Source organism: Sceloporus occidentalis, unplaced genomic scaffold (genome assembly GCF_023333645.1).
Source record: "Sceloporus occidentalis isolate IW3139 unplaced genomic scaffold, rSceOcc1.0.p SCAF_131, whole genome shotgun sequence".
In the NCBI taxonomy this organism is placed as follows: Eukaryota; Metazoa; Chordata; class Lepidosauria; order Squamata; family Phrynosomatidae; genus Sceloporus; species Sceloporus occidentalis.
In genome coordinates, this window is record NW_028317111.1 from 1,438,382 (window position 1) to 1,465,125 (window position 26,744).

Genomic DNA, 26,744 nt, shown 5'->3' on the forward strand with positions numbered 1-26,744 from the left:
GGGGCAGCGATGCTTGACACGGAGACTCATTAGAGTTCCCAGAATTGGATAGTCGGCTATCAGTCCTGCCAGATTGCCCCGATTGTTCTGTAGATCAACGATCACCTCCTAAAGTTAAATGGTGTCGCTGGAATGCCTCAATCAGGAGGCATCCAGCGACACCAAACACTTACCTTAGGATGGACTGTGACCGCTCCGGAGAGCGGTCACAGCCGCAGCTGCCGTTGATCTTCGCCATCAGCAAGATGGCGGCGGCCCGGGAAAAAAAACAATAAAGACAAAAAAGTTTGCTAGAGGGTCTCCAGACCCTCTAGAGAACTCTGGCTCCACTTGCAGGTTGAATACATGTACTGCATTTAACCATGCAAGTCAATGGAGCCCAGCTTTCTAATCACAGTGTGATTAGTAAAAATAAATTAAAAAATAAAATAAAATTAATAATAATTAGAAAAAAATAGTAAAAAAAACAGTACAATGTAAAAATAATTTCCCTCTGATGTCACTATCAGGGGAACCTTCAAGTTGAAAAAAAATGTTAAAAATGTTTAAAAAAAGGCAAAAATAAAATTAAAATATATATATAAAAATATATTTTTGTGAGCAAGTCCTAAAATTAGCACATTAGCTTAAAACAATTCTCGCATGGAAAGAGTTAAAATACTGGCATATTAAATGCCCATGGGGTGTCTACTTTTAAAAAATGTATGATTTGATGGGGTAAATTGAATTGGCCGGATTCAACAATGTCCCAATTAACACGGGGGGGGGGGGATGGCCACACATCTAATTTCCAATTAGAAAAATGCACACGTACCAAATGTGGCCTTTTAGTTCCCCCAAAAAATGACAAACCCATGCATGTGGGGTATCACTGTACTCAGGAGATGTTGCTGAACACATATTGGGGTGTCGTGTGACAGCGGCATATACCAGGAGCTGTAGATTCATACATAAAGTAGGTGTGTGTGGGAAAAATACACACAAAAGAATACTACTGCAAACTTTGAAAAAATGCTGGTGGTAAAATGTGTGCATGCAAAGAGTTAAAATACCAGCATTTAAAATACCCTATGGTGTCTAGTTTTCACAAATATATGGTTTTGTTGGGCACACTGAAATGGCCCGGCTCAAAGATGTACCAAATAGGGCATGGGCAGTGGATCCCCAAATGCCAAAGTTCAACATTGAAAAATGTGCATGCCCCAAATGTGGCCCTTTTGCCCCCAAACAGCCAGGCAAAATCATTCATGTGGGGTATCACTGCACTCGGGAGATGTTGCTGAACACATATTGGGGTGTTTTGTGATAGTGACATATACGAGAACTTTTTAATTCATACCTGAAGTAAAATGGTGTGACAAAACAAATGCAAAAAAATGACTACCACAAAGTTTGACAAAGACTGGTGGTAGATATGGTACATGGAAAGAGTTAAAATACTAGCATTTGAAATACCCTGGGGTGTCTAGTTTTCAAAAATATATGGCTTTATTGGGCATACTGAAATGGCCCGGCTCAAAGATGTACCAAATAGGGCATGGGCAGTGGATCACCAAATGCCAAAGTTCAACATTGAAAATGCGCATGCCCCAAATGTGGCCCTTTTGCCCCCAAACAGCCAGGCAAAATCATTCATTTGAGGTATCGCTGTACTCAGGAGATGTTGCTGAACACATATTGGGGTGTTTTATGATAGTGACATATACCAGAACCTGTTTATTCATACCTAAAGTAAAATGTGTGTGAAAAAACAAATGCAAAAAAAATTACTAACAAAGTTTGACAAAGGCTGATGGTAGAATTAGTGCTTGGAAAGGGTTAAAATACTAGCATTTGGAATACCCTGGGCTGTCTAGTTTTCAAAAATATATGACTTGATGGGGTAAATTGCATTGGCCGGCTTCAACGATACCCGAAATGGCACATGGGGGGAAGAATTACCAGATTTGGAAAAATGGCTTTGAAATAGCAAAACGCTACCTGTACTTTTTGCCCCATAATGTGTAGAAAAAAGCAAAAAAACATAAAAAAACATTGGGTATTTCTAAACTCAGGACAAATAGTAGAATCTATTTAGTAGGTTTTTTCATTACCTTTTATAGATGAGTAAAAGATTTTTCAACTAAAAGTTAGAAACAGTCATTTTTTTCTAAATTTTTCACCATATTTTATACTTTTTTTAATAGTAAATAATATGATACAATCAAAACAATGTCATCTAAAGAAAGCCCTTCTTGTCCTGAAAAAAAACAATATCTAATGTGTCTGGGTTCAGTAAACGGGAAAGAAGAAAAATACAACTAAACACGAGCAGCGCAGAGATGTTAAAACGGCCATTGTCACGAAGGGTACAAAAAGTAAAATCAGCCTTTGTCACGAAGGGGTTAATGGTCTTCACTCATAGCCACTGGTACATGCAAATAAATATATATTTATATATACTCTTATGCAACCAGCTGCCATATTATAATACACTACCATCAAGCACAGAAAGATACTTTTAATTATTTTGCAGTGATTTTTTTCCATCAAGCTATTTTTATTATTATTTAATTTATTTTTTTTATTATTATATAGTATGTATTAAAGCAAATCCCTGAAGTCTGCAAAGATGGATCTCACATTATGTTTCAGTGATCAGCAATGAAGAAGATCAAATCCTTGTCCTTTACTATATAAACCACATTTCAACGGTTTTTAATGTCTATTGAACAGACTGTAGATTGATCTGGGGTTATAAATACAATATACAATTATCTATAGATGTAGGATAGATTTATTGAAGTATAGGGAAAACGTGCAAAATAGCAAAGCATCAAGATTAACATAATACTAGGGAAGCAAAATAAGATTGTAGTGATAATGCTTGTATAAAGGGGCAAAAGCAATTAGACCATAAAGCATTTTCAAAGTGCACCGTAACTGAATACAAAATAACATAGCAAATGTAACAAAAATCTGCCCCTGTCCAGGTCTCATGATATCCAACATTGCAATAAAAGTTCCATGTGAAAATGTAACTTTCCTATGCTGCACGGCTCTTACAAATCCTATGCATTTCATGTTTCTGCAAAGAGTATTTAATTAAACAAAATCGTTGGTATTGCTTATCAAGTATCCAGAACTGTGGAAACAGAATCTGCAATTAATGTACAGATATAAATATCCATGTAGTATTTATTTTAATTGTGTAATTGTATTTAAGTAAGAGAATTGTAATTCACATTAAAGCAAGAAAGATCCCTCAACAGGAGAGAGGCTCTTCGGTGTCGGCACAGACCCTGCTGCGGTCTTTGATGACTACCCTGCCTCTGATCATACCATGATCAGGATTGCAAGGCCAGTGAGCCCTTTTTTAATGGGTATGGATGTTTCATAACTCTGTTACAAAATAAGATGGTATGGATTCTGTGGTTAATGGTAGAGATTCTGGGGCTAATGTGCCAATTTCCAGAGACTTCTTCTAATTACTTGAGTAAGCACATATCTCATGTACTGAAGGTCCCCTCGTGAACCCGCTGATAGGGGAGAGATCAACTTCAACACCAGTTGGAGGATGGAATGTGAATTGTTGCATAAGTCTTGTGAAGAACAGGAACAACTCCATTTTTGCTAAATTCTCCCCAGCGCAACTTCTTCTTCCTGATAGACAGCAAAAAACTAGTTAGTCAATGCTCATGATTGCTTTATCATCTGTGGTTACACTTTTGTTGTATAGGTCTTGAACCCATCAGCTGGTTTAAATACCGGGTTCTCGTAAACTCGAGTACCCTTGCATGGTTCCTGTGCTTATTTGACCTAGACTGTTCTGACTATGCTGCCTTTCTTCTGCTGTTGACCTAGGCCTGCTCCTAGCACAATTCCTGTGTGTTCCATGTTATGGTTATGGTTTACGCGTACAAACCTTGGCTTGCTCCTGACTGTGATTCCTGCATGTTCCAGTTTATAGCTACTTTGTTGCCTCCTTCACCTTGAATGGTTCCTCCTGGTGTCTGGTCTTGACACCTGATGTTCCTGGTGGACCATCAAAGCCCAAGAGCTGCAGTTTATGGTGTAGGAGTCCATTGAGGCTCTAGGACCCTCTGACCCTTAGTGTGTGTAGCCTATTTGTAATAATTGTATGGTGTAGAAAGGCTAGTAATTGGAATTGATATTAAAATAGAAAAGATGACTCACTTTCTTATGTTAAAGTACAAAGCAACCTTTAATTAAGAGACTAGGAAAAAATTAAGATGGGATAATATTTTTCTCTTTACCTTTTCTGTCTATATTATAACACTCTAAAGCATTCTGGGACAAAAGAAGCTGTTTCCATTTTTGTTCATTTTGTGAAATGAAGTCCCTCACATAATTTTACTGACTGCTAAGGATATACACAAAATTGGTTTAACCATTGAGTATGACTAAAGGGTGGTTAATTTTGTTAAAACATTGAAATTACAAATCTCACTTGTCTTTCTCTAAAAAAAAACCCAAAAAACACATATTTTTGTAATTCATATGGCTTACCTGTGGAAAAGGGTAGAAATGCTTCATTCTTCCTAAAATTTCCTTTAGAGTCCAGAAAATGTTGAGGGTAAAAGTGATCTGGTTTCTCGAAATAAGCCTTATCCTGCAGTACGGATGTCAGCAGTGGAATAACATGCGTCCCCTATATATAAAAAATTACATGTTTAACAATTAAAATAAATTAAAAAAAATGTTTAAAGGAAAAGTAACAGTTTTCCAATTATGTTAACGCAACATGAAAACCATCATTGAAACCATTAATCCTAGTGTATGTGGTTCATCTAAAACCAAACTAATATACTGTAGCTAGAATACGGATCAGTTGATGATAGCAATCTGTCTAGGCTGTAGAGCAGCCCCAAACCATGATGTCCCCTCTGCCGTACTTTACAGTTGGGATAAGACTTTGATCTTGGATTGCTGTGCCTTTTTTTCTGCATTTACCATTTTGTGTACCCTCCAAACAACTCAAGCCGGTTTCAGTTGGCCACAGAACATCCAGGTGCTCTTTTAAGAACTTCAGGTGTGCAGCAATGGGTTTTTTTTTGGACAGCAGTGGCTTCCTCCATGGTTTCCTCCCATGAACACTGTCCTTTCTCATAACAGATTCATCAACTCAGTTGTTAGCATGTCCCAGAGATTTCTGTAAGTCTTTAGCTGACGCGCTAGGATTCTTTTTAGACTTGTTGAGCATTCTATAAACATTAATATGCTTAAACCTGGGAGTTATCGTTAAATAATTAGAAAAAAAAAAGCTTGTGCTAGGAAGGGGTTCAACTATTGCCTATGAAACTATCTACATTAAATCTGATGCCAAGGTCTTAATATGTAATGTATTACCGTAAGCACGTACACAAAAGGCATCTTTCTTTCAGCGGTATCTCAAAAAATCAATTAACAACCTGCTTAGTTTTCAGACACTGGGACATTTAATGTCCACCTAACAGAACGTAAAGAAAATGTACACAAATACAAAATAATTTCTATATATATTAAAAGATCTAACTTACCTTGGGAATAAAATATCCTCTGAATGTGATGTCTCGAGAAGTTGCATGTGGGAGGTTACCCGGAATAATGTTACCAAACCTTTGGATTTCATGAATAACGGCGTCGGTATACGGCATTAGCTTTCTGTGTTCTACTTGAGCCTGGGCAGATCCAATTACTTTGACTATTTCATCTTTGACCTTTTCTGTAAAAAAGCATTGTGTATTATTATTATTATTATTATTATTATCTTTTATTTATATAGCGCCAACAGTTTACGCAGCGCTTAATACAATACATAAATTCAAGGGATATGACAAGACAAGAATTGACAGACTAAGACAAACCGATACATTTGGTGGAGTGTAGCATTTAAAGATTCTCTTTTTCTGTTGAGGTTGAGTGATTTTCACCTTTTCCAATGTCTTTCTCCAACAGTAACTTTTCTCATTGAGCATACCAACCAAAATGATATATATTGTTGTTTTGTTAAAGGTGGATGGAAGGGCAGCATTAAGTCATGACAGCATGGCATACCATGAATAAAGTAATGGTGTGCATTTTCATTTTAATTTTGTTGGTTCTCTCACTCAGGCTCTTTCACACTTTGTCAGGATTCCACCCTGTGAGCCAGGAATCTGTATTCAATTCTAGGTGTCATATCTGTGGCAGCCTCTAGAGGCTTTTCTGAGCCCAGCTACACAGAGCAGGCTCCTGCCAGTTCAGCTACATAGAGTGGCCTGCCAGGTGGCTTCCTGCCGTGTGTCCTGCCTGAGGGTCTCCAAGTCGTGTGCCCTGCCTGAGGGCTTCCAAGTCGTGTGCCCTGCCTGAGGGCTTCCAAGTCGTGTGCCCTGCCTGAGGGCTTCCAAGTCGTGTGCCCTGCCTGAGAGCTCCTTGTCGTGTGCCCTGCCTGAGAGCTCCTTGTCGTGTGTCCAGTGCCCTGCCGTGTGTCCAGTGCCCTGTCTGAGGAACTGCCAGCTGTGTGTTCCGAGGTGCCTGCCCCCTATCCGTGTCCCTGCCGTGTTTACATTCCAGCCACATCACCCTGTCAAGAGACTTACAGCCTGTACTTGCCTGTCTTCCAGCTTCTCCAGTACAGACCATATCGTACTATTCAGCCTGTGGTGTGTTTCTTTTCGCCTGTCTGTATCATTCTTCCAATTATAATGCATTGTGGGGTACAAACTGAGTCTCTGGTATCCCCTGTAACTGGGCTCCTACCTAACCTGCTTATCTCAGTCCCGACACACTTTCATTTATGCTCTCTCATGCGCTCATTCACGTTCTCTCACACTTTCTTTAGATGTCTCCCTACCTTCTCAGCTGGCCATTTCTGTGTCTATGTCTCTGTGCCCCGCAGCTCCGCTTCTTATACTGCATCCTTCTTGTTCTTCTGTCTTCTTTCTTGGTCAGCTGCCCAAAAAAGTCTTCTTCATCCACTTTTCAGTGGACATGACTTCCCTTTGAACTTTTACAAAATGGCGTAGGAAACTCATCCAACCATGTCTTTATGGACCTTGCTTTCTGCACCACTATATGGACAAAAGTATTTGGACACACCTCTTGATTATTAAAATCAGGGTTTGGGCCCCTCACTTCCAGTGAAGGAAAATCCTAATGCTTCAGCATACCAATACATTTTGGACATTGCTATGATTTCAACTTCGTGGGAACAGTTTGGAGAAAACCAATATCTATTCCAGCCTGACTGTGCCCCAGTGCACAAAGCGAGCTCCATAAAGACACGGTTGGATGAGTTTGGGGTGGAAGAGCTTGACCGGCCTCACAGAGCCCCGACCTCAACCCCATCAAACACCTTTGGGTTGAACTGGAATGGAGATTACAAGCCGTCCAACATCAGTGCCTGACCTCACAAATGCTGCACTGGATGAATGGGCAAAAAGTCCAACAGAAGCACTATATATATATATTAGTATCCATGTATTTAGAATGCGATGTTATCAAAGTCCCTGTTGGTGTATTGGTCAGGTGTCCCAATACTTTTGTCCATATAGTGTACATATATAGTGAATGCACATATGCCATCTATATGCCATATATGTTAATGTACATATGTTTACATTGCCATCTTGTTTAGTACTACCTAAATAATTTGTACTTTAATCGCACTGTATGGAGTACCCATCAATAAATAAATTATATTAATGGACATGGGTAACCTGGTTCTTGGTGTTCACAAACTTTCGGGTTGGATGCCCATACATCTCAATTGGGACAACATTAGCAGTTCAAATATAAAGCAGTTTCTTACTTTGAATTTTTGGGTATTTTGCCATTAACAAAAGACCCCATCGAAGAGTTGTAGATGTTGTTTCCGTTCCGGCTACAAACAAGTTGCTCACGAGGCTTATTAAATTCTCGTTGTTGAAAAATAATTCTGGGTTTTCCTGAAATATACAAGAAATACAAAATAGTAGCATACTAAAGAGATCATTGCTAGATATAGACTGAGAATATGGGGGGTTGGGCAATAAAATACCTGGTAGAACTGAAACGGGAGTAAAAATGGCTAGGAGATAAACAGCTTGGTGGAAGAGATACCGTAAGTGTTTATATCAGTTAAAAACAGGCAAATGACTGGTGGTAAAAGAGTAAAGAGATTGGGGAGAGGGGAATGCGGTTGGTAGTACAAAAGGTGACTAGGCTGCCATCAATCAGCGGTTACATTTATACCCCAGTGCAGTTAGACTAAGACTTGTGACCCAATGTCTTAAGTAAGTTAAAAAGGGTTTGGTGGTGGGACATTGTCATGAACTTTGCTAATTAATGGCAGAGTTTGCTGGAACCTTCTCTGTTGGGCAAATGTAGTTCGAGCCACACCAAAATACACCTCAAAAGTATTTCTTTGCTCTCTGAACTGGGCAGAGATGGCCATACCTGTAGAATTTCTGGATGAACTGACCCAAAGACATATTAACCCTTTAATATTCCATCATAAAGACTATATTGCAATGGTGGCTCAAATGGCTCTTATAACGCTCCTCATAAAAACAATGATTGTGCAGAAATAAAGAAAGTTCTGGTCTATGGTGCGTTTCTCAATGCTATCCTCAATCCTGAAATCCCAATTAGGACCCACAGATTACTTTACTAGCCTCACCTCCACGTATGGCTAATCCCATCCCTTCGTGAAGCCACCCCCCAGACAAAAAAAGGCTCCAGGTTGCCCACCCTGGGAAGTTTCCAGGTATGGGTGTCCGTATCTTTAATGAAGTCAGAAAATACTCTTGTACCTCTTGTTGCTTAACAAGAAAAGCATCAATAAGATTCCGCTGGTCGTTGAGGTCCAGTTGAGCCTTCTGCTTTGTGAATGTCTCTTTGACAAAGTTCTGCATCTCCTCGGCATTCTTAAAAACAGTTTTGTGACTTCCAGGCAGCCAGCGCATCACAGAAGGGTAGGCATTGTATAGCTTATGGACATGAGCAGATAAATATATTAAGAAGGGCATTGTATAAGTAAAAAACAATGTAAGCAGAGCAAATGTTGATCAATTAAGTTATATAGCTGATCCATATTTGGTGGTAACATAAACAAAACTTTAAACAAATACATTTGGTATAAAAAGGTTCAAGAGGAAATTAAGTTGCTTTTTGTTTTAGCAGTTAGTGGGAAGGCGTAGGTTAGACTCCAAAATTCCATTTGTAGCTCGCAGGCAACTCGCATATTAATAAATCTATAAGTTGGCTGTTTATTTTAATTTTCATCAACTTGACTCTCAAGCAGACGATCGCATGAGAATTATACGTGATTTTTTTGTGAGTGCAAATTCGGGTTGGGTTATACTGCTACAAACTCACCCTTCTAGCTAAATCGCAAGCACGGTTTGTGAATATAACCCATGTTTATGCTATACTTTAAGCCCTTTGAACGTCAGAAAGGAGGAGTACATTGGGAAGAGTACAATGAGGACAATGAACAGGAGCTAAGCCAGGATCGCTTTAAGCTCTCCTTCTACCTCCTATAGTGGGTCCACGGGGACGATATATGGATGTTGGTACATAGTCCATTCAGTTCACTTTATAAACATGGGAGGAACAAACATGAATTTAGATTCTTACCATTATCATAGGACTTCCCATAAGCCTTACGTTTTGGTTAATTAAATGTAAGAGTTTCAAAAGTGTTGGATTCTTGTAATCAAAGCGATGACCGAGCAGTATGGATACAATTATATTGGCGACAGCAGTGTTTATAATTATTGTGTTATCAAAAGGTTCTCCTTAAAAAAAACCAAAAAACATAAAATATATGAAATTAATTGATATTTTCACCACGAGGAGTTATTTGGTGCCTACTAGTTAAAGAGCCTTTGACTAAAGACTTCATCTTTATTTGGACCAATATGACTATAACCATCTTCCTAACATAACAAACAAAAGCATGGTAAATGTAAATGTATCACCTTTCCAAATCCTATACTTCATAGTTCTATACACTAAAAAAAAAATATATGAAATGCTGTTTACAAGTTAAAATAATCAACAGTACAAAATAAAGCTAACTACTTAAAATGTAACTTGTAATGCATATTATGTAAAAAATAAATAAATATTAAAGTATATGACAATGCCTTTTTTTCTCCCTGCTGCTACAAAACGGTTGGACTGTACAATTACGGCCAAAGAGTCATCTTGACACCTTTTTCTGTGGACATACTTCCATATGAGCATTAGGGAGTTAATTCATGTGATTAAAAGTCAAAGTATTCAAATAAACACTTACCATTGTAAGATTTCAACGTTTCCACCAATGAATCGCATTCTTCGTTAATCTTGTCTTCAATTAGTTTTTTTCCCATTCCAAAATCCCTTAGTGTGGAAAGTGTGAATCTTCGCATGACTTTCCAATTTTCACCGTTTGAAAAAACGACTCCTTATTTTGTTGCATGAAAAGAGAAAAGTTAATATGAAGTTGTTGCTAAGAACAACATTTACAATACGGTGTGCATATATATATATATATATTTATACACTGTATTGTAAATGTTGTGTGTCTGTGTGTGTGTGTATATATATATATATATATATATATATATATATATATATATATATATATATATATATATATATACCGTATTTGCTCGATTATAAGACGAGGTTTTTTTCAGAGCAAATGCTCTGAAAAATACCCCTCGTCTTCTAATCGGGGTCGTCTTCTAATCAGACCTCAAATAGAGGTCTGATTAGGAGACTAAGATCCAGATCCCCCGCACCGCTGCAGGGGACCTGGATCCTCCTGTCTCACCCCCCCCCCCCATCATACACACACTTACCGGTGCTTCCTGCTGTACTGCCGGGGCAGCGGGTTGACGTCTACGCGATTCGCGTAGACAACGTCCGCTGCAGCCGGAAGGAGGTGTGGCTAGCAGCGGGGGTTGTCTGCGTCCGTCGCGTAGACCTTCCCCGACTGTCAGAGATCAGAGTTCCCCGCACCGGAACCGCACCGGTGCGGGGAACTCTGATCTCTGACAGCCGGGGAAAGTATACGCGACGGACGCATACAACCCCCCCCTGCCAACTCCACCTCCTTCCGGCTGCAGCGGAAGGCGACGTCAACCTGCTGCCCCGGCTGGAAGCACCGGTAAGAGAGGGCTGAGAGGGGAGAGAGGGAAGAGAGGGGGGGGGGGGGAGAGAGTGTGTGTGTGTGTGTGTGTTAGTTAAATGGGGGTATAGGGTGTGTGTGTGTGTGTGTTAAATGGGGGCATAGGGCATTTCTGGAGTGGCGTTAAGGGGGCATTTAATAGAGCACTCTGCCTCCTGAAATGCCTTATACCTCCCTATATGCCACTCTGCCCCATAATATGCCTTTTAACCCCCTAAATGCCAGAGTGGCATATAGGGGTATAAGGCATTTCTGGAGGCAGAGTGTTCTATACAATGCCTTTTAACTCCCTTAATGCCACTCTGCCTCCTGGAATGCCTTATACCTCCCTATATGCCACTCTGCCCCATAATATGCATTTTAACCCCCTAAATGCCAGAATGGGATATAGGGGTATAAGGCATTTCTGGAGGCAGAGTGGCACATAGGGGGTCAAAAGGCATACCATGGGGCACAGTGGCATATAGAGGGTTAAAAGGCATATCATGGGCCACAGTGCCATATTGGTGTGGCAAGCCTGGGGGCAGATGTGCGTAACTGGGGGACAGGTTGGAAAATACAAGGATATAAAAACAAAAAAAATATTTTTCTCAATCATAGCTTTTATTTAAAAAAATAGTTTACATGAATTAACATTTACTGGTAAAACTTTTTTCCTTTAGGGTCGTCTTATATTCAGGCTTTTTCTTTTTTTCCTAAGTTAATATTCAGATTTTGGGGGGTCGTCTTATAATCAGGGTCGTCTTATAATCGAGCAAATACGGTATATAAATATATATATGCACACAGACACACACATACTTTGGATTGTGCTATAGTGTTACAAATTAGTAGAAGGAATTATACATTTTAACAGACGTTCCGCTGTCTTTATCTCATAATTCTTTTTTTACATTGTGTTAACATAAAAAACCCAAACCCATGACCAGTTGAGGGTAATATAAAAATGAACCCTTGGGATAGAGAGCCTATACTGTATGTGGGCTCCACACATTTCCAATGTGGACTCCATGGCTCCATGCATTAATTCAAATTTATCGTACTGGGCAGACATGGGGGTTTGGGGGCATAGGTTGGCTCTATGCCCTCCGATATTTTTCACTTTTCAACCTCTTTCCTATCCCAAAAGTTAAAAGTTTGTGAGATGGAGCAGCTTACAAGCAAGACGGGGTTAATGAATATGCATGTTGTCCACTGTATTCAAGTGTATATGAGTTGGACATATACGCTTACGATCAATGCTTTAGTTACTCTATTTATTTATATGATAGTAACTAAGTAATTATAAGCCCGCCATATTTTTTTTATACAAATATACTGAGACCCAGCTGGTCTGCCCATTTTATGTACGGCTGTAAAAAAAACCTCAGGCCTTACTTGGTCCTTTAGCATAGATTTATACCTATCCAATGCGGGGTTAAATTCCTTCAATGGATTGACCTCCACCAACAAAGTTTAAACTCACAATGTTTGTTTTGATCAGGAACACTTTTACAACATACATAGTAACCGTGTTGGAAAAAAAGTGTAGAAAAGGCAAAAAAAAACAAAACTGTCCCAACATAGAAAATGTTTTGGAATACAATATATATATATATATATATATATATATATATATATATATATATATATATTGTATATTAAAATCATTGCTGTGAATTCTATTAATTTTCTGATGTGGTGATATTGCTATTTCACATAAGAGGAAAAAAGTGAGACTAAAATATCTAATACTTCATTTTTCTTAAAAAAATGCCAAACGTCATTACGTTACCATATCCTCTTGATATTTCATGGAACACTGGTATAAAAGGTCGATCCGAAAACTCCTCAGCGTGGTTTACGAGAGCGTCCTTCACTGTCTCGTACCCGCAGAGCACCACCACCTTGTCAGTTCCCAATTGAATGCTGAAGACAGGGCCGTATTTCTCAGAAAGCTGCAGAAAGCCATTTAAATGTATTGCAAATTGATATTATAGACATCGATAGATTGATAGAGTGCATAATTAACACATAAATATCATTTTGGCAGCTATGGGATAAGCATTTTCTTTCTTTCTGTGCTATATGTGTAATACGGTAGCCATCAAGGACAGGCTGGTCCAGAATTGTTCAGAAATCACAGTAAATGGTAGAGGGAGTACGTGTTAACAAGTGTGTGTTGGTGAGCATATGTAAGCGTGAATGTGTATGTGAGAGGGAATATGTGTTAACAAGAATGTGTATATATTTTAGCGTGCATGATTGCCTTTCTGCAAACGTCAGAGTCCGCCATTGCGTATGTGTTACCAGGGTGCCACATAAGGGGCCGATGTAGCCACTTGGCTTTGCCTGCCCCCATGGGCCAGAAGGTGCCAACCCTCTCCTGGTAGCCATATTAGGCTCCATGCCGCATGGGCAAATCGCTACCTTTACATTTAGGGTTATTAGTCTGTGACCAATGTGCAGTATTTTTCTTCTTCTCAGAGGAAGCCTGCACATTTAATGGCAAATGCGAGTCTTTCCTCTTTAACGCATGACTTTAGCTGGTAAAGGAGAGATGAACCAACCAGCAGCCTCCACTGCACTATACAGAAAAGTTTTTTTCTGCAATATTTACAAATAGCACACTCCATGCACGGTATCTGGCCGGTATTTCGGCACTATATGTGGTTGGCACTGAAGGGGTAAAATCAGTCATCACATTATAGGGGGGGATCAGTGAGTGCTGTGGTAATAATCTGATTATAATAGGAGTTATGCAGTAAATGCATATTTTAGAAGGTCTCTGTCCCACAGAGCTTGTAATTTAGTGATTTACAACAACATGGTTATGATGTATCCTTCATTCACTTGCATTTCCGCATATGGCCACATGGTGGTGTATAGAGTAAAATGGAGCGGAGTCATAGTCCGTTTCCATGGAGACCAGTGGAAATTTGTACTTGATTGCCTCAGCTTTATCACTTTGTACCCAGGTACAGAAACCCCATGTTTTTCAATAAAAGGAAAATTAAATTCTTCTACAGGCCTCTCATGCATAGCAGTTTTACACAGTTTTGACCAGATTATTTGTTTGGGTAGCCAAATATGTTTGGAGCTGCAAGGCGAGTTTGCTGACTGAACCATCCAGTTGGTCATTATGGTGAATTTGTCTTCATAAATAACCACCATGTGAGGAAATATGTTGTCTCGTTAGATGACCTTATTTGATTGCAAGAACAACATTCTATATATAACGTAGTTTCTATTAATCGTACCTCCTGAAGAGTCTTATAGGGTTTCTTTCTGTCCATAATGTGCATGCTTCCAATTATTGGGAAAGGTTTTGGTCCGGGAGGAAAATTTGGGTAATTCTTTTCCTTTCCATTATTGAAAACATTGAGGATAAAGAGGAATATGACAACAGACAGAAGTATTGATACTGGATCGATTCCAAACATGGCTTCTGAAAATCTAGAACTAGAGGAAAAATACACAGGATAATAATATAGAATAATAGAATTATATAGTAATCCAATGTCTCTGGTTACAGATGTCAATAAGTATTTTTTATATAACGTTCTACACATTTTTAATACAAACCTTGCAAAGCTGTGGGTTTATAATGCTCTCCGTTCTCTTATCGTTCTCAGTCCTGTGATTATTTTACTTGTGACAGAATTGGCTTCCCTGCACTGGGTGAATATTTAATCCGTTATCCAGTTTTGTCTCCAAAGCCGCTCCACCTCTCAATCCACTTTGTAACTATCGGAGCCTGACTGTGACCTTTTCTAGGCCAATCATTCATTATTTGGGAAAATATTATTATATTATTATTGGTCAGGAGTGACCTGATGATCATCAGCCGATGTCTGCGTGCCTCTGCAGCAAATCAAACTGCTGCAGAGCTAACTCACAGCGACGAACCTGGGAGCATCAATAGGACCACAGCGTTGATTGTGACTTGGTGCCCACAAGCTTGTGGGGAATGAAGACACTTTGACTGCTTATAACGTAATTGCAGCATTGAATGGAGTGATCATGCAGCAGGAGGAGATAAACCCTGCCAGTCCCTACCGGTAAACATGACTGTGGGGTTAACACTGGGCATTTGCTAACATGCAGCATTTTCAGTGACTCAAAGCTGCTGATTGGGCTGGGGGGCAGAAGGTGCAGCAATATACATAGCTGGCCATGAAGGTCCACTTAACCGTCCACGTATGATGTACATAGTTGGCACTTCAAGGATTCGGACCCCTTTAAATTTTTGTGTTGCCCAATTTGCAGAGGCATGGGGGATTCTACAAAGACTCCTCATATGTATTTGCCCTTTTCCATACCCCCAGATAAATGCTCAGCAGGAGATCAACACATCTTCCGGCACGTGATACTCTCACCTCCAGTGAGCTCTAGTGCTGGCTTGTGAACGCTGCATGTTAGGGAAGAGTAGCTAGCAACCTCAGTCTAACGCTCTAAACATCCATAATGATATGGAGGAAAAGCCAGGACTTGGCTCCAAATGTCTGAAAACGTAAGTTTTATGCAGTGGGTAGGAATTAGATTTAATTTGATATGTTATTAACATTGATTTACTTCCCAAAGAAAACTCTAGAATGGTTTTCATAGTTTTTATCCTTTTTTCTGAATTCCTTTGTGATACAAGTCATATGTTATATGTTTATTTAGCAATAAAAGTTTAAGAGACAACTCCAACCATCAAATGCACTTTGACCATAGCTTAGAGGTCAGACTGACACCATTGTGTATTGGATACATAATATACAACGTGTAGAGCTTTCTTTGTAAACCAAGCTGCATTTATTATGAATAAAATAAAAAACGGAAGAAATAGCACAATTAACAGCATTCTACCTGATGCAAATTGTAAACAGCTATGATATAAATATCAAATATCGGTATATATCGATAACATTATGAGCGACAGATGACATTTCCTGGAGAGAAGAGGCTTCTTTGCTGCTTATCTTACAACCAGGCCATCCTCCAAAGGTCTTCGCATCACTCTGTATGCAGATGCACTCACACCCGCCTGCTGCCATTCCTGAGCAAGCTCTGCACTGGTGGTGCCCCGATCCCACAGCTGAATCAACTAGGAGACGGCCCTGGCGCTAGTTGGACTTTCTTGGGTGCCCTGACGCATTCTTCACAATTGAACCTCTCTCCAAGAAGTTCTTGATTGTCATGAACCGGGTCCATGCAGATGACTGCATTGACCCAGCGCGCCCAAAGGTTGTGTGCAGGAGTCACAGTGCAGTAGCGGAGATGGACAGGGCCTGGTGCAAGGCGACTGCACTCACTCGGGTGTTGAGCACCTAGGGTTGTGCAGCCACATACCAGCACCCTGACATAGCAGCAGATGTAGTCCAAAATGAAACAAAGTGATATCCTGCAGGCACCCTGGAGCAGACATGAAACATATCACTAGAATCACGTGCAGGATGCTGCAGGCAGGGAGTATGGAAGCTAAGCAGAGTATCAACAGAAACGTAGCAAGCAAGGACAGAGCAAGGAGGACAGAGCAAGGAACAGGGAGACTGAGCAAGGAACATAACCATACAAGATATACATTTTACAGGGCACAACAGTGAACAAGACAAGGAATAAACATAACCAGACAAGATATACATAATACAGGGCACAACAGGGAACAAGACAGGACACCCCGCTGCCGGGGATACAAGACAGGACACCCCGCTGATGGGGATACAGGACAGGACACCCCGCCGCCGGGGATACAGGACAGGCTGACACACATAAATACAGGAACTAGCCTAAGACTGTTTGATAACTATTGGAGATTCCGTCACATCTTATAGCCGTAGTATGCTTAGCCCACCACTACGCCAAAGTACTCCAATGACGGTGGGTCCTAACGCTAATCCCTGCTGACAGTGGTACGAAACAAACCAAACATGTAAACCAAACATGTAAACCAAACACATAGCACTGACATACCTTAGACTGCAGACTGAGACAAACAGAACACACAGGTGGGGCGCACCTTATAAAGGAAACAGAGCTGAAGCAAAGAGCTGAAGCAGAAGCAAGGAATGGAAGATCAGAACAGAGGAAAAGGAAATCCAGGAATGGATCGAAGAAAAACAGGGAAACTGAAACAAGACAGATATGTAGCTCTGCAGCCTGGGTAGAACGTGACATTGATGATCTGATAAATGGTTGATTTAGGTGGAATTTTCCTAGCAGCAATATACTTACCAGTGAAGCCCTTTTTGTGGCAGGGGTAAAACAAGAGCGAATGTCTAGTGGGTCTGAAATGTTCCTAGACTCCCTTAGTAGGTAGGATGGGAGTCTTCTTCTCGGAAAAGAGAAAGAAGAAGGATAGAAAAGAGAGAATATTAAGATTAGCGACTGAGGGGGACCAGAAAGAGTGAAACAGGGGAGCAAGCGAGAAAATCGCTAAGGAAGTGCCCTGAAGGAGAGGGTCCTGGAGGGGTATAAATACCCCTCCCACAAATACAGGCTGCATACAGCTGGTGGGTCTGAAATGTGCCTAGACCCCGAAAACACCCCGGTGAGTAGATAGGATAGGGGCTAAAGAATTGAACCAATGTTGAATGAAGGCGTAAAGTAGGATTTATTAATAAAGGCTGTGTTAACTGTTATTTCATTTGCAAGGTCTTTACAGGCTCTTCAGTTCCAAGAGCCAAGAACTCCAGTTCTTGGTTCGGGATGTGCGCTAAGAAGGGAAGGTCTATCCGGGTGTGGTAAGAAAACCTTATGTCGCAGGTCCGTTATGTATATTTTGATAGAGTTGGGGGGAAAGTTTGAGATTTAGTGTGCCAGAAGGTGGCAAATGGTAGAACTGAATGTGGGCAGAAAGGGGGTTTTGTTTTTATTAAGCACATGAAACGAGTGGAGCTGCTGAGCAGCTCTGTCTAAGCAAGCCCCTCCTCCCTGCACAGCTCCTGGCAGTGCTGAGAATAGCAGATGGAAGGAAATGAAAGTGCTCACCCGGTCTGAAGAAGTAGGAGGAAGGGAAGGGGTGAAATGCTGAGTGAGAATGTGAGGAGACACATAGAGGACAGGGAATTGAGAGGCTAGGCGAGGTGCAGCGAAATGCAAACTTAAGCAACGGGACCCCCCGGAAGTGTAAATGAGATGCCCTGGAAGTGAGAACGGAATGCAATGCAAACTAACGTGATGCCCAACGATAAGGAAATGCCCTTAAAGCGCTAACGTACGTATGAATATGATTTTAACATGCAATTTTCTGCAGAAGTCTGAATTTTGGTCGAAGAATCAATCCTCTGAAATTTAAGTAATGTCTTTAGTCTCCGTAACGCTGCTGTAAAGACTCCATGTTGAATCCACTTTTGGTATTTCTTATATGATGCAAAAAGCCAGCATCTTATATAAAGCATTTAAGCAGAGAAGCCAAATAGAAATAATGTTTAAAGTGTTTAATATAAATTACAGTATTGTTGGAGATACATATAAATACAAAAATTTTTTTTATATAACAGGAATAATAATATTATTATTTAAATCATAGCATCTTATTGATCCGGGGACTAGCGGCGAGGCAGTGCACGCATATAATATTGTTTTGGCGGGGTTGTAAACCCAACCTCTGGGATAAGGTCAAACGCAGCATCTGGAGGAGCCTGAAAAGTGAAATTCTGCAGCATCCTGACGAAGAACAGGAACAATTCCATTTTCGCTAAATTCTCCCCTGCGCAACTTCTCCGACCTAAAAATTTAAAGTATGAGAAGCAGAGAACAGACATTTCCCTTGCTATTCAACGGTCTCCTTGCATGTGATTGGCTATAGTAGTGATTACATGCATGGAAGTGCAGGAAATCTGTTGTAGACTGAACGCTCTGGTCAAGGAGTAGCTACAGGCTTTAACCCCACAATCACTGCAACTGATGCACCTACCAGGTACCCATTTGGTCCTCTAGGGACATCTTTTCATGACGTACCTGGTATGTCGTTGGTCACGAAGGGGTAAAAGAAAGAAGCCATTTAAATTAAAAACTAAGTCACTCTTCTCTAAATGATCTTGAATTTTACAGGTGTGCCTTTGAGTCCAGAGTTGCCTTCTTATTTCATAGAAAGAGACTCTTGGAAAGTATCATTATCACACCCACCCAGCACTTGAACTCAGTCTATCTAGGTTCATACGCTTGCTGCTGTACCTGAGCTTCCTTCCAAATTGGTGATACTGCTGCCTTGGTGTCAGGCTACAAAAGCCTTGGTTGGACTCATACCTGAATCCCAATATTTCAAAGGCAGGGTAATTAAACTATTTCCCCTGACACCCGCTAAAAGGCCCTCCGTTCGTGCTCTGAATCAGCCAAATATTATGTCTTTGTGCTAAAGTGCTGTCCTGTGACTTCTGTTGCTTACTCCTGGCTCATCATTGTTATGTCTTCCAATAAACTGTGCAGTGTATTTAACAGGGTGTCCAGATACTGTACCTGCTGAGAAAGGCATGAACGCCTCATTCTTTACAAAATTTCCTTCGGAGTCTAGAAAGTGTTCTGGGTAAAACTGGTCGGGTTTCTCAAAGTGAGCTTTATCTTTCAGGACAGATGTAAGCAGTGGAATGATCTGAGTGTCCTAAAAGTCAAAAACACGAGAATGAGTTCAGAAGCTGACGCTTCAAAACAGATATTGCTGCAAAAATATATAAGAATTAGGGCCAACAGTATATCAGTTCCTTCCCGCTTGTTAGATATTTGTTTTGTGTAAATATCTAAATGTTTCTGTGACTGAAGAACAATTAAGATATATACATACAGTACTAATTGATGACACATAGCCTTGATGATAACTTGAGTACTGTAGGCTCTTCTTCTTAGGAATGACGGAGGTGAGTGTGAGTTGTCGTAGAGGTAGAGGTCTCTTGTTCTATGTCCTCTAACAAGTTTTTATACCCTTTTTCTAAATAAGTCCGTATAAAGGCAATGTCATAGTTTCTGGACTTTACCATTACCTCATACCAGTCATCCATCGAGCCCCTCTATCAGAGTAACAGTTACTCTTTGAGTCCCAAATCCCTTTCCTACCATGAGCCCCACTAGGGTATGCTTGTTGAGTGTGCCACAGTGTTGTACAACCGTAAAAGTGACAAAATTGTGAATAAAAACAGCAAAAACGAGTTACTCAATTAAATTGTGTAAAAAGAAATACATTATGTTTGTCTAATAAATGCATTATTTAATTAGCTTAATAGAACACTGCAAACTGTTGGTTCAGTCCAGGCTCATAATACCAATAATGGGTTTTATTTATCGAGTAAAAACCCAAAAAGCAGACACTTGCCTTTGGTATGAAATATCCTTTGAATGTGACATCTTGCGTGGTCATGTGTGGAACGTTCCCTGGAACAATATTAGCGAACCTTTGGATTTCATGAATGACGGCGTCTGTGTATGGTGTCTTCTTCCTATGTTCCGCCTGAGGCTGAGCTGATCCAATCACTCTCTCTATCTCATTTTGGACCTTTTCTGGACCATATAAAAGCAGTACAGAAAAAAAATCTGGATCGCTTTAATCACATAGATAAATCAGTTGTTTAATTGAAGCAAGGCATATAGATACAGGAATGTCTGAGAATATTGCTGCCTCTGTATTTTGCACGACTTGTGTGCTTTGATTAATATGATTTTGATTATGGATGAATATTGGATAATGGGTGCTTCATTTTGAATGATAGAGAAATACTATAAAACCAAACTTAAGGGGGCGCCCTATAATCAGGTGTGGCCTATAATTGAGCCAATACGGTAATTGATTTCAAGTGGGATTACATACATTATATACTTTACCTTCTATTAGTGTTTTTTTTGCTATAAAATGTATTTATATCAAGGATTTACTATTTAATATATCTTTTGCAACACAAGACGTTTTAAAAAGATTTTTGGTGACCTAACTTTTTGTAATATGTACAGACATTTTTATAGTAACTTTTTCAGCTCTGTTTTATATTTTCCTATGAATCTTATTTGCTTTGTGGCCTCTTTTGATTCTTTTGCATAAAGTAGTAACCAAGGTGACACAAATAATTTTCTCACTCTGAATGTCCGGGTATTTCATCATTAACAGAATCCCCCATCGGAGAGTGGTTGAGGTTGTTTCCATCCCAGCAGAAAATAAATCAACCATAAGCATCGTTAGGTTTTCATTGTGGAAATAGAATTCTGCATTAGGCTTTTCCTGGAAAAATATACATACTAAGGAACCACAGAAAAAAAATAAACTATGCTCTGGTATATTTGAGTTAAAAATTGGGGCACTATAGAAGACGATATAGCTATACTTCTGAAAGTTGGAACCAGCGACCATGACTATGGTGGATAGAACACCTATTATGCCACCAAGTTGCTTTTGGGTCACTTGTCTCTCTGCCTCCCCATTAATATAAGATGCCTGTCTGCTTCTGCCTCATCTATGGCTGGCTATGGGAATCAAGGGCCTATAAATACTCCTGGCTCCTTGCTAGAGCCTTGTGTCCCTGTCCATGTATGTATTCGGTGGATTTACAGTACTTTTGCTTATCTAGATTTTGACCCTTGGTGTGGACTTTGACTCCACTTTTGGTTTATCCTTTGGTACCATGTTATTGTTCCCCAGTTTCCTCTAGGGTGACCACATATCCCTGATTGCCCGTGACAGTCCCGCATTGGGACTTTAAGTCCAAGGTCCAGGGCAGCCTCAGTCTGGGACAATGCAATGGAGAATTCTGAGTGAAGCAGGTATAAGCCAATCAGGAGATACCTCTCGACCCTCCTGATTGGCTGAGCGTTCAGGAGCTTCACAACAAACTTAGTGTAAGCTGCAGCCAGCACTAGGTATGTGTGTGTGGCTGTGTTTGTTTGTTTGTGTGACTGTGTGTGTAATGTCTGGTAACAAAGGGGTTAATTTCCTTAATCTGCTCATGTCTGATAATAGAGGGGTTAATTATCTGAAAATGCTCATGTAATGGTTGCGTGTATATTATAATATAAATATATTATTAAATCTGAAATCAACATGGCTTCCTAATAATGTATATATTATAAAATACATTTTATGTGTATGTGATGGCGTAAGGTATGTGATGGCGTAAGGTATGTGAATGGCGTGTATATGTGAATCAGTCTGTATAAGAAGGAACAGCTGTGGGAACAGAGGTCGAGGTGATTCTGGACAACGTTACAAATCAGGACTCGTGTTTGTTGGGGAAATGGAAAGACTTTCTTCTGATTTAGAAACAATCCCCAAAAAAAATACCTCTTGTTGTTTGACAAGAAAAACATCAATAAGAGTTCTCTGATCATGTACGTCCAGCTGCTTCTTGCGGTTTGTGAAGGTCTCCTTAACAAAATGTCTTATCTCTACCATGTTTTTAAAAACAGTTTGGTGGCTTCCAGGCAACCAGCGCACGATGGATGGAAAAGCATTATACAACTGGTGAAAATGAGTAAAGAAAGTGAGTTTAGTATATCTAGAAATATATATATTATTCTACAATTATGGTTAAATCATGTTCATTAACAGACGTCATGAAATCTAGGGATTTCTTTAACAGAATATTGTTCTCCTTCTAAAGCCAACTGGTACCACTAGCCACCACCAAACATGTTCTTTCTACATTATGGTAACAGGTAGGTCTAGAAGGAAAATGAGTTGTTCCTAGCACTGTGCAGAATATTCGATGGAGTTTTAATGCATATGAAATCAAAACAAGAAGAGGGATGAGGCTGCATTACAGCGAATATATGCTTACCAGAGCAATTGGACTTCCCAAAAGTCTCACGTTCTCATTTATTAAGTGCAAGAGTCGGAGAATAGTTGGGTCATCGTAGTCAAAGCGATGGCCAAGAAGTATGGACGCGATTATATTGGCCACGGCACCGTTCATGATGGCAGTGTTCTCAAAAAGCTCTCCTGTCACGGGAACAAAGTTATATGTAGCAGGAAAAATTGCTCAACAAAAGTATATATTTTTTGAAATCCCAAAGTATTTTACTTGGGGCATTTTAACACTTTTTATTTAACCATTTTAGTGCCAGTCTGTCTTAAACATTGCAGTAAAAAAATGTTTTCTTAATTTTTAACAAACCCATTCTATCCAAACACAGTATTTCAGTATTTTTTTCCCCTGGGTACATGACAACTTTAAACAACTTTATTTAGAAACACCCCCTGAGTACAGTGATACCCCACATGCATAGACAAGTCATGTTTCTCAGATATTGTGGAGCCAAAACTGGAACGTGCGCATTTCACTTTTTTTCAAATATTTTTTTAATCAGATCACTTGTAAGTGACAAGTTTAGGCCGCGGACACCGATCAGGGAGAGCGATCACTAATTATGAAATGTTTTTGATAGAGCATATTGAATGACATAATGAAGAACATGTTGAATGGCTAAATTAGCTAACGATATCCTCTATCCCTGAAAAAAAAAAAGATTAACCAAAGTCATGACTTATTCATCATAAAATTACAAAATTATTCATGGATCACTCACTAATGCACTTAAACCACTTACCATTGTAAGAGTGAAATTTTTGCACCACTGCATCACATTCTTCGTTTATCTTGTTTTCTATGGTTTTCTTTCCCATTCCAAAATCTCTTAATTTTGAAATGGTAAATCTTCTCATGACTTTCCAGTTCTCACCATGGGAAAAAACAATACCTGAGAAATACAAAAGTGGAGCAGCAGCAGTAATTCAGAAAACAAAAATTCAAACAAAAATGCTGAACTTTCAGCTTTGATTTTGTTAGTTTCGTTGGGGGCCTTTCTCGTTTTCAGACATTCGTATGAATTAAAGAAATTGGTAAAAATCTAAATGCACAAGACTAGAGTCTATTCACTAAAAAGTTGAGATGTCAGTCAAGTTACTTGCGAGTTGATGTTAGTGTCCCAGGACCTCGTATTAACCAAGGAGACGAGGATGACAAGTTCCTCGCACCACCCAACCATGTGTGAGGCTCACAATTTGACCGTGGAGGACATTGAGCGCTCGTGTTCACCCTTCACATGCCATTAAGGAACTTATATGGTCCAGCTACCAATGGCAAATCTAACCATGATCTCCCTATGCCCATGTTACACATACACTGATCAGCCATAACATTATCACCACCTGCTTAATATTGTGTAGGCCCCCCTTTTGCCACCAGAACAGCCCTGACCCGTCAAGGCATGGACTTCACTAGACCTCTGAAGGTGTATCTGTGGTATCTGGCACCAGCAGCAGGTCCTTTAAGTCCTGTAAGTTGCGAGGTGGAGCCTCCATGGATGCATCCCGGTGCTGCGTGTTCTCCAGGTAAGTGACGACCCGACCATCTACGTGATGTAAGAGAAAACGTGATTCATCAGACCGGTCACCTTCGCCCATTGCTCCGTGGTCCAGTTCTTATGCTCACGTGCCCATTGTCAGTGATTTCAGCAGGGGTCAGCATGGGCACCCTGACAGGTCCCTAGTAGCTCGTCTGTTGAATTTGACCACACAGGCCAGCCCCCCCCCCCATACATCAAAAAGCCTTGGCTTTTTCACTTCACCTGTCAGCGCTCAGAATGTTATGGCTGATCGGTGTATGTTTTCTTATAACTGAAAGTTTTCTTTTATTCACAGGCATTGCCTTTAATGTCATTACTTCACCATGACGTTTCCAACAGATTTAAAAAATATTATGCTTTGTTTTACTTGCCATATCCTTGTGTTATGTCTTGAAAGATTGGTAATTTGGCTCTCCCAGAAAACTCTTCCGCATGATTAACAAGAGGATCTTTCACAGTTTCATATCCGCATAACACCACTGTCTTCCTCGTTCCTACCTGAATGCTGAATACTGAGCCATACTGCTCCGATAACTGCAAAGCAAAGTTAGATATAAAGCATAAAATACCATTTTTTTATTTTTAATAAAATATAATATTAATGTATAACATATAATACATAACATAATTTATAACATATACATAAAGCATAAAATACCAGTTTTTTTTATTTTTAATAAAATATAATATTAATATATAACATATAATACATAACATATAATAATTTATAACATATACATATGTTATAGTGTGCAGTTTCGGTATACCGGTATATGTTTTTCACAATATGATCTGACAATTCAAAATATTTAATTTTCATTATGGAATATAACATTTCTGTAAAAAGAAAAAATGTTTTCTAGATTTTTTGGTACAGACAGACCTCTATGATCTCCTACCTTATGCAGCTGCATTGTACAGTATACTGGTATGATGTCATATAAGTGATATCATTCTAATGCGATGACATGTGATGCTTCGAGATGCACAAGAATAGCAATAGATATATATATATAAATATGTTTGGCATTACATGTATTTTTATTCTCTTGGTGCCGTTTATCCTGGATCATTATATGTCAGCTCGCCTACCCTACTGCCAACCAAACAGTCGATTTGGTCTAGAGATTATATTTATTTTTTCTACCTGTAGAATTGTATCCAAAGGTCTCTCCGTATCCAAAATGTGCATATTCCCAATGATCGGTAATGGTTTTGGTCCAGGAGGGAAATTCTGATAATCATTCTTATTCTTTCGGTGGGAAAAATGCGCAGAGAATAATAATGAGTATTGCCGCTGGGTCAATAGGAATCATTTCTCCAGTATAACCTGTACGGGGAGAAGAAAAATTTAAAAAAAGCAGATCAGTGCAATGAATACAAATTCTAATAATAGTTTCCCAACGTGTTAAGTAGTTAAACCGGTTTACTTTTATGAGTACCCGGTATCAGACAAAAGAGAGAGAGAGATGATGCTGGTAAATTTAGACAAAAGAAGCAGTAATCCAGTGCTATGCAGATAATCCTGGATAATTTATTTGTATTTTTAAATCACCTAATCTGTTAATTTCAGTTTCTTTTGCTGGAGGTGGTGCAGGTCCTTTATTTAAAGAACAGTTTTCCAGTTCCACAGATTCACTATGCACGCACTCCCCCCTCCCCCCAATTCCTCTCCTTCGAAGTTAAGGGAGTCAGGTATCAGGAACTAAATGTAAATTATTTGTAATAACAAATAATAATGACTCATTGGCTAACGTCACAAGTTATATTTAATAGAGAAGGGTTAAGTCTGCAGGGTTGTCCTGAAACTGGTGGGGTGGTTGCATAGCACCAAGGAGCACCTCTAACCAATTCCCACAGAGTTTTAGTGTGTGTGAGTTAGGGAGGTTTAGTGTATGGTGTTAGAGTAAGTGTGTGTGTTAGTGTATGGTGTCAGAATGTGTGGGTGTGTTAGTGTATATTGTTTAAAGTGAATTGGTACATTACAGAGGGAAGGGCCTGGGGGCTAATTGGCTTTAGCAAACCAGAGACGTTGCTAGGCCTCTGTGACCTTATTTTATCTATATAGATATGCAGTAAGTAGTGGGGTGATGTTATGTGGGCAGGTTTGATATATCCTTGCCTACTGGGGGCCAAATATATCCTGACCTCAGAAGACCCCTAGACTTACCTCTATAAACTGGCAAAATATGAGTCCCGGCATAACATATGTTGGAGAACTTCCAAGTACTTCTATACCTTGGGGTTCCAAATTATATAGAAGTCTTTATCGAGCGGCTCGAGAGAAATCAGACACACAGACAGGAGTGTATGTATAATAGGATCTCTGATTTTA

General features: G+C 39.7%; 2 protein-coding genes across 2 annotated transcripts; both read right to left on the bottom strand.

Moving 5' to 3' along the window:
* Positions 1–3,463: 3,463 nt before the first annotated feature.
* On the bottom strand, positions 3,464–14,544 carry LOC149281495 (cytochrome P450 2K1-like). Its single transcript, XM_089499220.1, has 9 exons — positions 14,362–14,544; positions 12,897–13,059; positions 10,244–10,393; positions 9,580–9,740; positions 8,754–8,930; positions 7,772–7,907; positions 5,520–5,704; positions 4,510–4,651; positions 3,464–3,642 (listed from the first exon to the last, which is right to left on the bottom strand). The coding sequence occupies exons 1-9, from the start codon at positions 14,542–14,544 to the stop codon at positions 3,464–3,466; spliced, it is 1,476 nt and encodes a 491-aa protein (XP_089355346.1).
* A 4,092-nt stretch (positions 14,545–18,636) lies between these two features.
* LOC149281496 (cytochrome P450 2K1-like) lies at positions 18,637–26,612 on the bottom strand. The gene is made up of 10 exons (XM_089499221.1): positions 26,580–26,612; positions 25,557–25,661; positions 24,781–24,943; positions 23,612–23,761; positions 22,843–23,003; positions 22,347–22,523; positions 21,149–21,290; positions 20,394–20,578; positions 19,547–19,688; positions 18,637–18,815 (listed from the first exon to the last, which is right to left on the bottom strand). The coding sequence occupies exons 1-10, from the start codon at positions 26,610–26,612 to the stop codon at positions 18,637–18,639; spliced, it is 1,437 nt and encodes a 478-aa protein (XP_089355347.1).
* Between the last annotated feature and the right edge of the window lie 132 nt (positions 26,613–26,744).